This window comes from Pinus tabuliformis, chromosome 8, assembly GCF_031772625.1.
Source record: "Pinus tabuliformis cultivar Carrire ecotype Pingquan chromosome 8, CPIR1, whole genome shotgun sequence".
Lineage (NCBI taxonomy): Eukaryota > Viridiplantae > Streptophyta > Pinopsida > Pinales > Pinaceae > Pinus > Pinus tabuliformis.
Genome location: NC_142294.1, coordinates 291595952 through 291613372, shown reverse-complemented (window position 1 = coordinate 291613372; position 17421 = coordinate 291595952). Strand labels below are relative to the sequence as shown.

Below are 17421 nucleotides of genomic sequence, written 5' to 3'. Positions count from 1 at the left end.
GAAGTATTCTCATAAGAAGAGTTGGATTGATAAGCCTTCTATTAAGCATCAATATCGTAACCAACATTGTCAACAAGGCCTTTTCTTGACAAGCTCAACTTTTATGAGAGCATCATGCTGGGAAGCTTTATGTGAGATAGCACACTACCTCTAGAGTCTAAAGGCACATACTCCATCTGCATGTTCATTAGTTATGTCCTTTTAGGACTATTCTTATCTTGGATTCCCAATCCTCAAAGAATATCAGTCCTCTTCGACTATTCTTATCTTGGATGTCTTACCTCATCCTCAAAGAGTATTGGTCTACATTGTACAAGTCTACTTCTATCTTGGATTTTCTAATCTTCAAGAAGTTTTAATCTTAGATGCTTATCCAATCCTTTGGACCCCATTCTTTCTTCATGGCCTTCACTAAGACTTACAGATGTTAGTCCTGATCTAGTTCATGACACATGAAGAAAATAATATATTGTCCATCATCACTCCCTCTCAATCAAGGAAGAGATATCTACCAAACCAAGCTTGCTTCTTAAGTACTCAAGCTTCTTGTTTGGTAATGCCTTTGTTAGAATATCAACTACCTGTTCATCTGTAGGAATATAATGTAGCTCCATGACCCCATCTCGTACCAGGCTTTTGATGTAGTGGTACTTATTATTTATATGCTTTGTCCTAGCATGAAACACATGGTCCTTTGTCAATCTTATACAACTTTCATTGTCACAATGTATACATGTAGGGCTTAGTGGTCCTTCAAATAAATCTGATAGCAACTTTCTGAGCTAAACAACTTCCATGCATACTTCACTTGCAACTATGTACTCGACTTCAACACTACTTAAAGCAACAACATCCAACTTCTTGCTCATCCATGAGATCATGGAAGATCGCAAAGTAAAGCATCCACCGATAGTGCTTCTTCCATCTATCTCACCCACCCCAATCATAATCTATGTATCCCATGAGCTGGGTTTCATTACTAGCATATCGAAGATGGTGATGTATGGTCCCACGTAAATATCTAAGGATGTGTTTGGTTGCTATCCAATGGTCATGCTTTTGTTCCATCTGAAATTGATTGAGGACATTTACTGCAAAACAAATGCCAGGTCTAGTATTTACAAGATACATTGATGAGCCAATCAACTGCGTGTAGCAAGTAGGATCCATTTGACAAGAATCTGAACTCCTCAACTTCTTTAGATTAGTGATCATGGGAGTTGTCATTGGCTTGCTATCCATCATGCCAATTTTTTGTAGAATCTTGATCACGTACTTTCCTTGACCAAGATATATTTCACCTAGTTTCTGCCAAACTTCTAGTTCCAAATAGTAATGCATGATCCCAAGATCTTTCATGTCAAATTCAACTACTAATTGCTTCTCGCATTCCTGAATTCGGTGTTCCACACCTATAACAAGTAGATCATCCGCTTATAAAAGTATGATGATTGGTTCATCCTTGACCACTTTGATGTAGAGGTTGGGATCTGTAGAAACCTTGACAAATCCAAGTCTCAATAGGTATGCATCCATCCTAGCATACCATGCTCTAAGTGCTTTATTTAAGCCATATAGAGCCTTTTTCAATCTACATAGATGTGTCTCCCTTTGATTGACTTCAAATCCTTGAGGTTGTTCGATGTAAACCTCCTCATCTATGGTCCCAATCAGAAAAACTGTTTTAACATCTATTTGATGGATGCTCCATCCCATAGTAGTTGCCAAAGAGACAAGTGATTTGATTGTTGTATATCTAGCTGTAGGAGCAAAGGTTTCTTCTTAATCGATTCATTCCTTTTGTGAGAAGCCTCTAGCTACGAATCTAACTTTGTACTTGTCAATGCTCCCATCCACAACATGCTTTATCTTATATATCCATTTGGAGGTGACTATAGATTTGTTACTTAGTCGAGGAATAATTTATTAGACATCATTCTTCTTAATTGACTGGTATTCTTCCTGCATTGCATACCTCCACTCTTAATGTTTAGTTGCATCTTCATAGGAGGAGGGTTCAACTTCAGTGAGTTTGGTCATATAAGCTGCATAGCCAAAATACCTTTTAGGTCTTCTACTTTCTCTAAAGGTTCCTTCCTTCTATTTCTTGTAGAATTGTTCTCAACCAAGCAGGCCTCTTACGAATTTTAGGAACAACAACTTGCTGTACAGGCTCACTAGGACTTTCAACATCTTCTTGAATTGATGTAGGATCTTGATCATTGTTGTCCCTTGAGGTATCCTCAGAAATGGGTACTTCTTTTGTTGACAAATCTAGGGCAACATCTAGACTAGGTTCTTTAGCTCGATTTCTCTTACACTTCAACAAGTTCTTGAGATTATTATATTTGATCTTTATTATTGTTATTACATCTTTTCATCATCAAGACAAACAAGATGATCACAAAGACACTAGAGATAGGCGCTCAGCCAGGGTAAAACCCCTATGAAGGGGAAAACCTAGTCAAACTCTTTCACTAGTAGATTCAAATAAACTTGAGACAACCAGGACCTTGACTCAATAAGATCTCTTCCATCCATCAAATCGGCCTTCTAGTTATCAAGACAAAGATCAAACATTAGAGACAAACCAAATCAATGCAAACCGGCTTCAATTAGCATCTCGACATATCTTTTATTGATTGCACCCTCGACCCTATAGTCTTCGTTGTTTTATCTTAGATATCACAAAATTTTTGGTCCTTTAAAGAGTCATCTCCTTGTCGTATATATCTTTCTTCCTTCTGCTATTGGTATATACTTCTTCGCACTCGTATAATTTCAGATTGAAGTTATTTCATGATTGTGTCATTCATAAGGTTGAATGTGTCTTTTATATATAGTCTTTTGGAGGTCGAATCATTTTCTTGACGTCGACTTGATGTGCTTTGAGGCCGACTTGCAGGAGAGGGCAGGCTGACTTGATGGAGGAGAGACAAGACATAAAATATTTTTCATTCTTTGATACAATGAGCCCAAGAAGGGTCTTTTACATCATGATTTTGACTATGACTCCCTGGAGCACTCAATGGGCGCTTTTGACCTATTGACCACTGACCCAAGCATGAAAACCATGAAGGGACTTTGACTCCCTAGAGCACTCAATGGGTGCTTTTGACCTATTGACCACAAATAATTATGAAGACCGACACTAGTTACATTCTTCAACACTCCCTCTTAACTAGGGAGGTATTCATAATTACATATATACAGAGGTACATGGAATATGTCAAAATGATAAGTTCTACAAAGAGTCACAACACACGCAGTGCTACAGATTAGATACTTGACCAAGGTATCTAATTTGGTTGGGACTAAGGTGTGTTCCAAGCTTCAGCCACTCTAGGTACCATCAAGCTTCCACTCTAACACCAACCCAGGGATCTAGGTGCGTATCCAAGGTCAAAGCTTCAAGACCAACGCCGCTCCCTACTTCAGGATCTAGACATCATCACAGGCCGACTAGATGTCCTCCCAAGCATATTGTCGCCCCAAGATGCTTCGTCTCTCCTTATCAACTAAACCAAATATATCCACCAATCCAAGCATGCTTCGAACATTCAACCTTCTTATGGAGAGATCTGTACAAACATAACCCCAATTAGTAATAAACTTTCACTATACATATATATTTAACACAAACCTTCGGGGTTCTTAAATACACTGATGCTGCTTAGGTCATCATCATATTAAACACATCTTTGTCAGAAGCTTTCTTCTTTAACTTCTTCAGCAACACCCAACTCAGCCTCAACACTTCATCCAAGTCTTGTTCACAACTTTATCAATCACGAATAACTATTAGTAGTGCTTTAGCTATTCTTTGATCTCAAACATCCTCATGGCCTTTTCATCAAGTCATTCACTTCTCTTCAAGCTCCCTCTTAACTAGGGAGATATTCTCTTTCCTTTATCCAAGGATAAGTCTATCAACTATCTGATTCTTCACACAAGCTCTTCCTTTTACATCAACAATTTATTGGAGGGTTTAAATCTTTCAAAAACTTCATCATTCCTTCATATGGAAACAAGGTCATATATCGAACTTTAATTTCATCGAGGTTCTCACAGCTCCCTCTTTTCATAATGCTTAGTATCATCATCAAATACGAGGTAAGCATCTTCATCATCTTGAAGACTATGTACCTGCAAATCTTCAAGTATAACCAAACACAAATATGTATGTACGAGAGCATTAAATCAAAATAATGTCATTACAATGGAAGCATAAAAAAAATCTAGACCTAGTTAGGTTCATAGTTAACAATGGTCATATCTTTTATATTATGGACTTAAACAACTTGCTAGGTTTTTTGTCGTAAACCTTAGATTCCATCATCGAGCCTTAGACATCAAGTTATCAATCCAATCATAGCATTTTACATTATGCTCTCAGAATTTCATGTCAAACCCTACTAGGGTTTTACACAAACCCTAGATTTCATCAATTAAATTGTAGATATCAACAACAAAGTTAGCATCCTAACATTTCATATCTAGGGTTTCATTATTAATTCCTTATATCAATCTCTTACTAGGGTTTTTATCATAAACACTAGATACACACATCAAACTTCAACAATTTTGTTCAGACCAGGGTTTCAATTATGCAGAAGCTCATACACCTAGGGTTTCATTCCTAGGATTGACTATTACAAGGGTTTTGTTATAAACCCTAATTCATCAAACTCTAAAAATTTAGTGTTTCATCATATAACCTAGATATCATCGTCAAACCCTAAAAAGGCTAGGGTTTCTTTATAACATTTCCAAAATCCTAAACATCAAGAGAGTAGGATATCATTGTGTTCTCAGATTTTCTCATTGAACCCTAAGTAGACTAGGGTTTCTTTATTATTGTCAACATACCCTAAGCACCAAAAGATTAGGGTTTTACAGTGAACCCTAAAGGTTAGGGTTTCACCAAAATGAACAAATGATAAGAGATAGTATGACAAGGGTAGATTTAATCTAGTGATTAATCAACCTAACAAGAATCTTTAATATTCAAAACCCTAGACATAAGAGAGTTAGTAATACAAAGCAAATTTTAAATGAAGAATGATCATACCCTTTTGATGCAAAACTTTATACATACCTAGAGTTGCTCTTACAAACCTTGCATGGTTATTTATTGAAGGACTCCCTCTGAAACTTCTTATAAGTCTTCTTTTGGATACTCCTTTTGAATCCAATCGTTACTTTCTGCAAGTTTTCCTTCAAAGGGAAGAATACAAGAACAAGAATAATAAAGCTAAAGAAATCAAAATTGAATACTTATCTTTTATGAGGAGAGTTTTCTTCAACATTGCTTTATGTACCTACAATAATTTTCTTGACAAACATCATCAAAAGTATGCAAGTACAAGACTATGATCTTGGTTCCTAGAATTTTAAGTACAAAACCTAGACATTATTCCATTTCATTCTTGCCATGAATTGACATATAACTTGAACTACTTATAAACCCTAGACACTATGAGATAAGGTTTCTAAATGAGATAAACAAGTTCTTTATTGTTGTAGACTTCTTCCTTCCTTGAGACTGAGATGCTAAGATTGCTTCTTTCAATGATAAGCTATGTATTGAATATAAATTTTTACGGTTCCTTCTCAATTTCTGATTAAAGTAAGTCCTCAGATCCTTCTTTGTCTTTAACAAGAGGGTTGGATCCTTTAAGGCTTTTAATACTCCTTCAAAAGATGAAACTTGATCCTTTTTATAGTTGCTTCAGACCTTGTCAAATACTGATATGTCTAAGTATGACCATTTGATTAGGATTTATTGGTTCCTTTAATTTGAGGTGATTGTGGCTTTGTAACAAACCTACAACTCCTTCGGTCTTGATTCTTCGGATTGTGGCCTGTGGATTATAATTCGGTCAACCTCAGAAAATTTTATGCACAAAACTTTCACAACTTCATGGATCCTATACCACAAGTTCTTGTCTTCTATGCCACTCCACAGGTATGCGAATTATGTTTTGAACAAGGTGATTGTAGCTTGATGATAGCCCTTCCAGGATAGGGCTAATGTACCTCCAATCAATTTGATCTAATGCCTCTCTAGTCAATTCGGACTTGGGTTCCTTTTATATACAGGTAAATAGGTCTCGATCCAAAGATTTAAGATTTCTGAATATTGCACAGATTTTCGGACCTTTTGATGAGGATATTAGATCTTGTAAGGTCACCTTAGACTCTCATTCTCCTTGTCAAGATGCCCGACCTTAGGCTGCTTAATTAACCTTTCGGTCCTCCAAACATAGTTTTTATGCCTTCGCTCTTCTTGTATAGGTCTGTGTTTATAGACACTATGATTAGGGCTAATAGGAGAGCCTAGAATTTGTTAGCCTTTCCTCTAGGAGCTCGGCCTTAGGTATTTAGGTTCTCCTTGATGCCTTGTAACCTTTGTTGACGTTCTTCCGGCTCTTACACAAACGAACCAAGCTTTGATACCATGTTGAAAAATCTAGGGCAACATCTAGACTAGGTTCTTTAGCTTGATTTCTCTTACACTTTGACAATTTCTTGTGATTATTATATCTGATCTTTATTGTTGGTATTATGTTCTTTTCATCATCAAGACAAATGCCAAACAAGAAGATCACAAAGACACCAAAGATAGGCGCTCAGCGAGGGAAAAACCCCATGAAGGGGAAAACCTCGTCAAACTCTTCCAAGACCGTGACTCAACAATAGGATCTCCTCCATCCATCAAATTGGTCTTCTAGCTATCAAGACAAAGAACAAACCATAAGGACAAACCAAATTAATGCAAACTGGCTTCAATTAGCATCTCGACCTATCTTTTATTGACTGCACCCTCAACCCTGTAGTCTTCGCTGTTTTATCTCAAATATCACAAACTTTTCGGTCCTTTAAAGAGTCCTCTCCTTGTTGTATATGTCTTTCTTCCTTCTGCTATTGGGATATACTTCTTTGCACTCCTATAATTTCAGATTGAAGTTACTTCATGATCGTGTCATTGACAAGGTCAAATTTATCTTTTATATATAGTCTTTTCGAAGGTCGAATCATTTTCTTGAGGCCGACTGGTAGGAGAGGGCAAGGCCGACAAGATATAAAATTTCTTTCCAAAGATACAATGAGCCCAAGAAGGGTCTTTTACATCATGATTTTGACTTTGACTCCCTAGAGCACTCAATGGGTGCTTTTGACCTATTGATCACTGACCCAAGCATGAAACCCATGCTTTGATAATTCAATTTATTATATATATATATATATATATATATATATTTTTTGTTGACAAATAATTATGAAGATCGACACTAATTACATTCTTCAACATCTTCTTCATCAGAATCGACTGGAATATCTTTGGATTTCTTCTAAGTTATATTTTCATTAAAGATGACATCCCTGCTTACTTCAATCTGACAATCCTCCTTAATGTAGATTCTATACGCCTTTGATGAAGCATTATAACCAACAAGGATGCCTTTCATACTGGCACGATCCAACTTCTTCCTTTTGTCCTTTGGAATGTGTATATAAACATGACATCCAAATATTTGAAGATGATCCACATTGGGCTTCTTTCTTGTAAATACTTCTTTTAGAGGCATGTTGTTGAGAATCTTATGAGGACTTTGATTTTGCAAGTAGAGAGCTGTTACACATACTTGTCCCCACAAGAATTAAGGGAGATCTTGATCATGTAGTATAACTCCGACACATTCTTCAATTGTTTTGTTCTTCCTTTCAACCACACCATTTGTTCAAGATTGTAAGGAATAATTAGCTCCCTCTTAATCCCTGCTTCCTTGCAAAATGCTATCAGCTCTTTGGAGGTATATTCTCCACCATTGTCAGTCCTTAGGGTCTTGATCTTCCTTTCTGTTAGATTTTCTACTTCATTCTTGAATTCTTGAAACTTCTCAATTAGCTCATCTTTATTCTTGAGAAGTACAACCAAGTTTCCCTTGAGAAATCGTCAATGAATGTCACATAATATTGATGACCTCCAAGAGATTTTACTGCCATAGGTCCACAAACATCAGAGTGTATGCGATCTAAGATTTCTTTTGATCTAGTATCACTTCTTGCAAAGGGCTTCTTTACATTCTTGCTTAGAGCACATCCCTTACAAATTCCTTCATGTTCTTCCTTCAATTCGAGGATGCCATTGACCATTTGATTTAGAGATGGAAAAACCTTGTAGTGAAGATGTCTGTATCTTCTATGCCATAATTCAAAAGGGCTAACATCTAAGTCTACTAGGGCTTGAGGGAGAGGAGTAAGTAGTCTATACAGAGTTCCCTCATGAATCCCAATTATCATAGCATGATTAATACCAGTGTTGATAATATCGGTATCGGGAAAATATCGGCGAGGGTCCGGAAAATATCTTATCGGAAATATCGGCGAAAATATCGGCAAAATATCGGCAAATATCGGCAAGCATAAAAAATGCATAATATATTCATTTTTTTAAGATTTCTAAACATATAAAGCAATAACAACATGAACTAAACACATTGGCACATAAATATGAAGAAAACACTGATATATATGATGTCAAATAGAAATGATACATCAAACTTCAAAGGCGATACCAAATCCTGCTGATCCCTGATAGTGATAAATTGATAATTGTCCAATCAAGGACTCAAACAAAAATTAAAATAACATCACATATCCTGCTGATCCCTGATAGTGATAATTGTCCAATCAAGGACTCAAACAAAACAACATCACATATATAAAACTTTAAAAGTATTTCATCATCATGAGTTATAAACTTATATGTAGCAAAAGTTGCAAAACAAATAAAACTAGCAGCTATCTATCTGAGACCATTGGCCTCTCCCTAGCAGCTTTCTTTCTGTCTTGTTCAGCAATTGCTTCACGAGCTTTTTGTATAACCTCTGCACTAGAAACCATACAAGGCATCACATCTGCATCATATGCAGAGAGTTTAGCCAGATGGTATTTCAATCGTGTAATCCCTCCTGACATCTTGGTCCCACACAAGTTGCATGATATATATGCCTGATTTGCCCCACCAACAACCTCCCCATACTCCCAAAATGGGTCCAAGGCTTTTGGCATATTTGACATTTGTAGTGAACTAATTCAAACCTAGGGCACAAAAAAAAACAAAAAATTGGCATTAAATGAGTATAACTATACAGTGCCCAGCAAACACTCAAGAAACTATTTTAATTTTTAAAGCAACATCTTCATGTTCAGAATTTAAACAACAAAAGCAAGCATAAAAAATGCATAATATATTCATTTTTTTCAGATTTTTAAACATATAAAGCAATAACAACATGAAATAAAGTTTAAACACATTGGCACATAAATATGAAGAAAACACTGATATATATGATGTCAAATAGAAATGATATATCAAAGGCGATACCAAATCGTGCTAATCCCTGATAATTGTCCATTCAAGGACTCAAATGTGGAGAACCAATACAAAATAACATCACATATAATAATAAAAGTATCTCATCATCATGAGTTACATGTAGCATAACAAATAAAACTAGCAGCTATCTATCTACTGCCCTCTCCCCCTTTTACGGGAAAACATGATGGGCTGTTTGTCAGGCCTGCCCCTAGTAGTAGAAGGCCCTGACACTGCCTCTGCACCTAATGTCAAATAATGAGTGATAGGCATGGAGCTATGCTCTCCTATATCTATAGCAGATGGTGTTGATGCTGATGCTCCCGCAGTGTCCTCCTCCAGCTCCTCCTGCTCCTCCTCTAAGTGCTGCTGCTCCTCTGACTCCGAGTCCTCCTCTTGCTGCCCCTGCTCTAATGGATCATCTGCCACTGGCTCCTCCAACCATGAAGGTGACTCCTCCAATATGGGCTCCTGAGACTCCACCCTCCACGGAGACAATACATCAATATTGTCTAAGGAAATGGCATCTGGATCCACTGGTGATTCTATTTGCCTCACTCGAAGTCGGATGTTGTAATGCACATACACCAAATCGTTGAGGCGTGCGAACTCCAACCTGTAAGAGTGTCAAAAAAAGTAATGAGTCTTGACTCTTGACTCTTGACACTTGAAGGTCATAAATTAAAAATTAAAAATTACAATAAGTGTAATTGCTCAACTGAAGGCTTGAGTTCAAAGTTATCCCTGTTGCGCTTTTTGGCGTGTATTTTCTCAAATACACTCCAATTGCGCTCACACCCTGAAGAGCTACATGTTTGACTCAAGATTCGTATAGCCAAATTTTGCAAATTTGGTGCCCTTGCACCATAGCTTCGCCACCAAAGATCTACAACAAAATAATGAAATAAAAAATTCAAAAACTTAAAAGTTAAAAGTTAAAAGTTAAAACATAATTAAATTCAAATTTCTAATTTCTAATGAGTGATGACTTGTCACTTACGTGGCATGAAGAGGGCCCTTTCCTTAATGGCATCATCAAAGCCAAATAGGCCAACACAATCCTGATAACTCTGTACCTCGCGCTTGATTTTGCTACGAAGCTCAGAATCAGGTACCATCCTCTGAATACAGGTATGGAGCCCTTCCATCACCTCGCCATCAAAACGAAACTTGCATTTGTATGCAAATGCAGGGTTGAGGAAGAGTGCTGCTGCATGAATGGGTCGATGAAGCATCCCTGTCCACCGATTATCGATCACATCCCATAACATCATCTGCCTATTAAGGCCAGCAGAACCCTTGTCTGCATAATAGGAACGAATGGCCTCCTTGGCCCTATCCATGCCCTCATACAAATAAGGCATTGCAGGCTTCTCTCCATCCACCAATCTAAGAACCTTTACTATAGGTTCGCTAACTGCACATGCTTCTTGTACTCCACGCCAAAATGTCTCAGAGTACACCATTTTTGCAATGGCTCTCCCATCAGGTCTCTTGCTGTATGTACAAGCACGCCAATCATCAGACACAAACATTTGCTTCAACTCGTACTGACATCGAAGCAAAGACTGAAGAGTAATAAAGGTTGTGGCAAAACGTGTGATGGCAGGACGCCGCAACTCCTTGTTTCTAGTGAACCTCCTCATAAGGCTAAGAACAAAACCATGGTTATAAATAAACTTGGGGATGCTCCTAGCCATATCAACTGCCTCCTTGATGAAGGAGAGTTTCCCCATATCCTCAAGCAACAAATCAAGACAATGCGCTGCACATGGAGTCCAGAACAATGTGGGATGCCTCTCCATAAGCATTCTGCCGGCAGACACATAATTAGCTGCATTGTCTGTTACGACTTGCACCACATTCTGCACACCAATCTCCTGAATGAACCCATCTAACAACTCACATATCGTTGCTGCATCTTTGATATGTTCTGATGCATCCAACGATTTAATAAACATGGTACCTTTAGGACAATGTACCAAGAAATTTAGAAGGGTCCTACCCTTCCTATCTGTCCAACCATTAGACATCACTGTGCATCCAGTGACTTCCCATGTCTGTTTCAACTCCGCCAATCTAGAGTTGATGTCCTCTTTTTCTGCTTGAAGAATTGGCCCCCGCAACTCCTCATATGTGGCACTTTTGTACCCTGGGCCCACAACAACAATAGCATCACACATTGGTTGCCAAAATGGATTGTTTTTTGTGATGCTGAGAGGTAAGTCGCTCCAAAAAATACACCTCCCCATGACTCTATCTGCTTCTTGCTTCTCCTTTTTTTTATAAACCGATTTTATGCCAGGTTGTGCTCCAGCTCCTGTTCGTGGAACAAAAAATGATGACCTCGCATTCACACTAGCAGTAGCGCTAGCATGTGATGGTGTGCCAGTTGTGGAGCCCCTCCCACTAGGGCCAGTAGGGCCACTACCCTGAACATCAAAATCAGGAGAAGATATCCCAAAAGATCTACCTGCACGTTCAGCTTTGTTTCTTTCCGCCTCTTCCTTCTTTCTGTCCTTTTCTTCAATTGCCTCAAGAGCTTTTCGTATAAGCTCCGGACTAGAAACTTGACAAATGCCAACATCATGTCCAGTGAGTCTAGCAAGATGGTATTTCAGTCGTGTAACCCCACCTGTCATCTTGTCCCCACACAATTTGCATGAAAGATATGCACGATTTGTCCCACCATCAGGGATCCCATACTCCCAAAATGGGTCCAAGTTTTTTGGCATATTTGTATTTTGTAGTGGGCTAACTCAAAAGGAAACCTACAGCACCAAATTTTTTTTGGAATTAGTAACTTAATAAGTTATTAAGTAATATATAACCCTTGTTTTTTTAATATATAAATTTATAAAATTCTGAAGAAAATGACAGTTAAAAGTTAAAACTTAATTTGTTTAACTGTCAGTCCTTGCTGCCCAGACTTGTCAAGGTATTGTTCAACACTGCTTAATTCAGTTATACGTTAAAATTTTAAATCACAGCAAGTGCCAAGGATAGCTTGCTGTAATTATGTTTTTACTTTTTAGTAGAGAAACTGTATATCTTGATTCTTTCTTGATTTCAGTGCATTTAAAAAACTAAAAACATTAAAAATACACACAATAAAAATAAAAAATAAAAACATTTAAAATTAGTCTAGACTCTAAATGGCATAAAGATTCACACTGTGATGAAAATCGCAGGTATAAGGCCTCAGATAATATGAGGGGTAACACTGAACAGAACCCATTCAAATTTCACACCAATAAGCTGTCACCTTGTGTATGGAAAATTGAAATAGATATTAGAAACTTTAGAGTCTAAAGTTTAGACTATCTTAAGCCTATTCCTTGAGAACATATGCAACGGTTTCATAGTCACTACTCTGGCTTATTGCAACTCTACAGAAGTAAGGGTGTTACTTTCAAAAGTCTCTCTGTCACTTTCAGGCTTCAACAGTATTGTCATTTGTCACCGACTCACCTGTAAGAGTGTTTGTTATTGTCCAGTTAGGCTTCACTATTATATATTTGCAACAGGATAGCAGGTTGTAAGGGTATCAAGATTCAATATTTTAGTATTTTACTGTACATTTTGATTTGAGGCATAATTGCGTTAGGGTTTCATATGCTGTAGCCTGGCAGTTACATCATTGTCACTATGCAGCAGTAAGGCAGTTTCAGCATTGTCATTTTGAAAATTTGAAGCAGTTGGTTTCAAGTAGAAAGTACTGCCCCATACAAACGAGTTACTACACAATTTCCCATAGTCACAAAATTATCATACGATTCATACCACCCTACATTATTTATTAAAGACAACGATTATAGTCTTCGTGGATTCCTGACGGTTATAATATATATAGTGGTAGGCTGGTAGCGGTGATTAAAACGAAGTTATGTAATATGAAGTTTGAAACTTTGAACTATATGCAACATGTTATAAAACACAGTTGTAAACCAGCGTTTGTATATAGTATATACAGTAAACGCAGCGGCACTGAAGTTGACTGTTGAACAGTGAAGACGTCGGACGATGTCGGATTCAATGTGAACGATTCATACCTTTTAAGTTTTAAGCACCGGGTAAACCCTCCTTCGCAGCACCGACCGCCACCGGTTCCGTCTCACTCTCCAGCTCGCACGAAAACAAAGTGACGGGCATCGAAAACACAATAACCATTTTATAACCCGATTAAACCTAACCTGGCGATATTTACAGTCGTAGCGCGATATTTACGAAAATATCGCCGAAATTTCGGAATTCTCGCGAGAAATTAAAAACATGAAAATATCGCGCTATTTCGTGGCCGAAATTTCGTATCGCCGAAAATATCGCGATATTTGCGAATATCGCCGATATTTCGGCGATATTATCAACACTGATTAATACTAGAGCTCTTTCCCAAAACCAAAACTTTGTCATCAACAAAAACAATCCTATCACCTTTATCTTCTAGACAAGAAATAGAAAGTAGATTTTTCTTCCATCCTGAAACATACAATATATTATTGAGATGGGTGCTCCCAATGGTCTCTAGCTCCAACGAAGTAGATCCAATTCCTTTAACTTGATAGCTCTTCTTGTCTCCAAGTTCAACTGAATGAGAAGAGGTTCCTTTTGACAAAGTCTAGAGTTGACTGCATTCACTTGTCATATGTCTGGAAGCTCCACTGTCAATAACCCATATATTATCATCCTTGAAAGTGCCAGAGAGAGCGAAGAAGAAACTTCCATCCATCACTTCTTTTGCTAGCTTGAAGATATTCTTCAAAATGTTTCCTTTGATGGTTACAATGAGATTCCCAAGAAACTTGAAACCCTTCTTCATAAACCTTGCCATTGAGAAGAAAGTGCCAACTAAGATGTGATCTTCAATCTCCTTCTTGCACCTTAGCTTTGAAACCATGTTGGAAAATCAAGGATCTTGTATATTATGTTTGACTTTCCTTACTCGATAATTACTTGTGATATTAGTGTGCCTTCTATTACTTTTATTTCTTGTTCATCAAGCAATTACCAAAAACAATGAAGATCACAAAGAGACAAAGTACACAAGATATAGGCTCCAAGCCAAGGCAAAACCCCTCCAAGGGGAAAACCCAGAAATAATACTTCTCTTCTTATAGAATCAGTTCAAGATGAGACTTCCAAGACCCAAGACCAAAGCCAAAATTCCTCCCATGCACCAAGCCAACCTAACAACAATATCTCTTCCAAATGAGCCAAATTCTTCCAAAGTCAACGAAGGTCAAACCTAGTCAAAGCAGTCTCAATTCAGAGTTCCGGCCTTGCAACTTAGGTCTGCAATTTCGACCCCTGCAACTCGCAAAAAAACCTAGAAACCTTCGCATGTGTGGACAGAAAAAGAGTATTTCCCAAGAGATCTTCCTTTCTTCGACTTCTTCTTCTTGTCTTTCTTGTTCTTCTTCCTTCTTCGCTATTGCAAATTGAATTTGAGTGAGTGAGTGTATCAAATGAGTCAAACTTCATCTTATTTATAGCCTTCTTGAGGGTTCGAATAGGCTTCTTTAGGTCAACTTGTCCTTGTTAGGGCGACTTAGTCTTGGAGGATAATTTTGCTTTCTTGACTCAAAAGTGATTATTTTCCTTTGTTATAATGAGTCCAAATGGGACTATAATACATGAGAAAAAATCTTCTTTGACCTAGAAAGTCCTAGAAGCATGAAGAACATGCTTTGACCTAGACTTAAGCATGAAACCCATGCTTCAACAAATAATTTTTTTTTTTCTCTTTTTATATACAAGAAATACAATGTCATGTTTACAAAGGTCATTATGAAGACCGAATCTAGTTACATTCTCCAACACTCTTGCGTTTCCAAGAGCTGCATCTTCTTCAAATGTTACATCTCTGCTAAACTCTATAGTTCTCCGACCAAGCACATATATTTTGTAAGCTTTAGAATTTTCACAATAACCGACAAACTTACCTTTCTTACTTGAAGCGTCCAGCTTGTTCCTCTTGTCCTTTGGCAAATGAAAATAGATAGGGTAACCAAAGATCCTCAAGTGCCCCGTTACCCACCATCTGTGGGTGACACCCATAGGAGAACTTTTTTTCTTGTAGATTGTCTTCAGCCGGTAGCCAACAACCCCTTGCAACCACTAGATAGCTCGATGTGCCATCATCTCTGCCACCTGAGCTAGCCATTCTGTACCCTCGCCCATTTGTTATGATCATAAATTTAAGGTGGGCCTACCAACTCTAAAGGTATGGCTTTCATTATGTAGTTGGGTATTTTTGCTTACTTATCATGGACACTTCTGGGTATGGATTAGTGGCAAGATTCGGCGGAAAGATGGGGCTTGGTTTGTGCTCTTGTCCCCTTGTCCAATTTGGTGGTTAACCTTGTATCTTAGTCCCATGGGATCTCCTTTATTGGCTACTAGCTTAGGAGTGACATTACATGGGAAATCCGGATTTGGGTTGTGTGGCCCCGCTTCCCGACACCACATACATCACTCCCCTCTGCTCATTATAACCTCTCTTCATATATTTCCCATTCGGGTCCACATTTGTCCATTGGGCCACAAGGAGTTAGCCCCCCCCTCCTGTTGTCCACACTTTGGGTCGAGCTTCGAATGATGGGGGGCAAGGTTGATGGATAAAAAAGAAGAAGTAAAAAGCATAATTTGGCCACTTTCAACAGGAAATGTACCATAAAATGCAAAAGATGGCCAGAACATACAAATTTAGCACATGGGCAAAAGTTAACATGAGCTTTACCCCTATCATCATGGCCATCACTCTGGTTCCTAGGGCCCCTCGTATTGCCCCCCTGCATGATTAAGGAACCCATGATTGTCCCAACCTTGGTGGGCGATAAACTACCCAACCTTAAGGGGGTGTTCACTGCTATATCATTCGCATCATGCTCTCATCCCCTAGATCCCTGAGCAGTTATAAAAGAAAAATCAATAAAAAGCAAAAGGCAAATGAGGAAGGGTGGGAAAACAAAGGTCAGGGTAACTCATTTACCATGATTGCTCCCTCCTGCATCTATACACCCAAGTGTGGACTTTTCTCATTGTAGCTACCCTTGTACCATGGCATGTGGCTTGGAGCCTTCTCTTGATGCCCCACTCCGTTCCATCATTATATCACATGCCACTAGCCATAGGACAAATGTAACATGGATCTATCACTCCGTTAGAGGTTGAAACCACCTAATAGGGTCTTTGATTAACCTCCCTCTTGAACTTGGAGACACCTGTACACCCTAAAGACCATTATGGAAGGGCATGCCACTATGAAGTGCCCACTTGGTTCCATGATTTGTAAGTTCATTTGCTCAATTACACTAATGATTTGTTATACTAGAAGGTGAGGAGACACATTGGATCTTATACAGGATTGCAGGTGGGTCTTCATCTTGGGGTTTGGTCTCCCTATACGGGGTCCAAGCCCTCCAGAGGGTCTTATTGGCATTTGTAGGGTGTGCATTGAGAGCCATGGGCCTCCACTATAGTAGAGAGTAGATTTCCATGCCATGGGATCCTTCAACACCATTCATTGCTCGCTCGTGTTCCACTTGTTTGATGATGATGATGCACCTGGACCACCTTGCACAATCGACTACACACTTGCACCACACACTTGGCAGTTGATCTAGGGCCCAAATGAGGTTGTGTCTCGCCATGGGAGACAAAGGGAGGGATTGCATCATTGTTCAACCCGTGTAGATGGGATACATGCCTATTCGTTTCAGTTGGAGACCCATGAGGATGTTTTTGTGCCCCCATAGCCACTTTGGGGCACCATAGGTCATTTGCTTGGAGATCAAGGGGCCACCCCCTTCATCACTATTTTTGGAGCCCTTCCATTCATTTTGGCACATATTAGACTTCACTAGGCCTTTCAAATGGCCCTCTTAGCTATTGTATTACCTTTTCGGCCCTCTTGAGAGGCTTATTTTTCATATTATGGAGCTATTTGGTGGGCTTGTCACCAAAGGATGTTATTTGTGCATTATTTTATTATTAGGGGCATCATTAGGCCAAATTAGGCAAATCGAATCCCTTAG

General features: G+C 38.5%; 2 protein-coding genes across 3 annotated transcripts in view; one reads left to right on the top strand and one right to left on the bottom strand.

Annotated features, from left to right (window-relative positions):
* The window catches only part of LOC149235269 (uncharacterized), a 302830-nt gene that overhangs the window by 39265 nt on the left and 246144 nt on the right, over positions 1 to 17421 (top strand). The window lies entirely within an intron of this gene.
* LOC149235271 (uncharacterized) lies at positions 4066 to 13642 on the bottom strand. The gene is made up of 3 exons (XM_089460988.1): positions 13438 to 13642; positions 11677 to 12156; positions 4066 to 4146 (listed from the first exon to the last, which is right to left on the bottom strand). The coding sequence occupies exons 2-3, from the start codon at positions 12118 to 12120 to the stop codon at positions 4066 to 4068; spliced, it is 525 nt and encodes a 174-aa protein (XP_089317114.1). The 5' UTR covers positions 12121 to 12156; positions 13438 to 13642.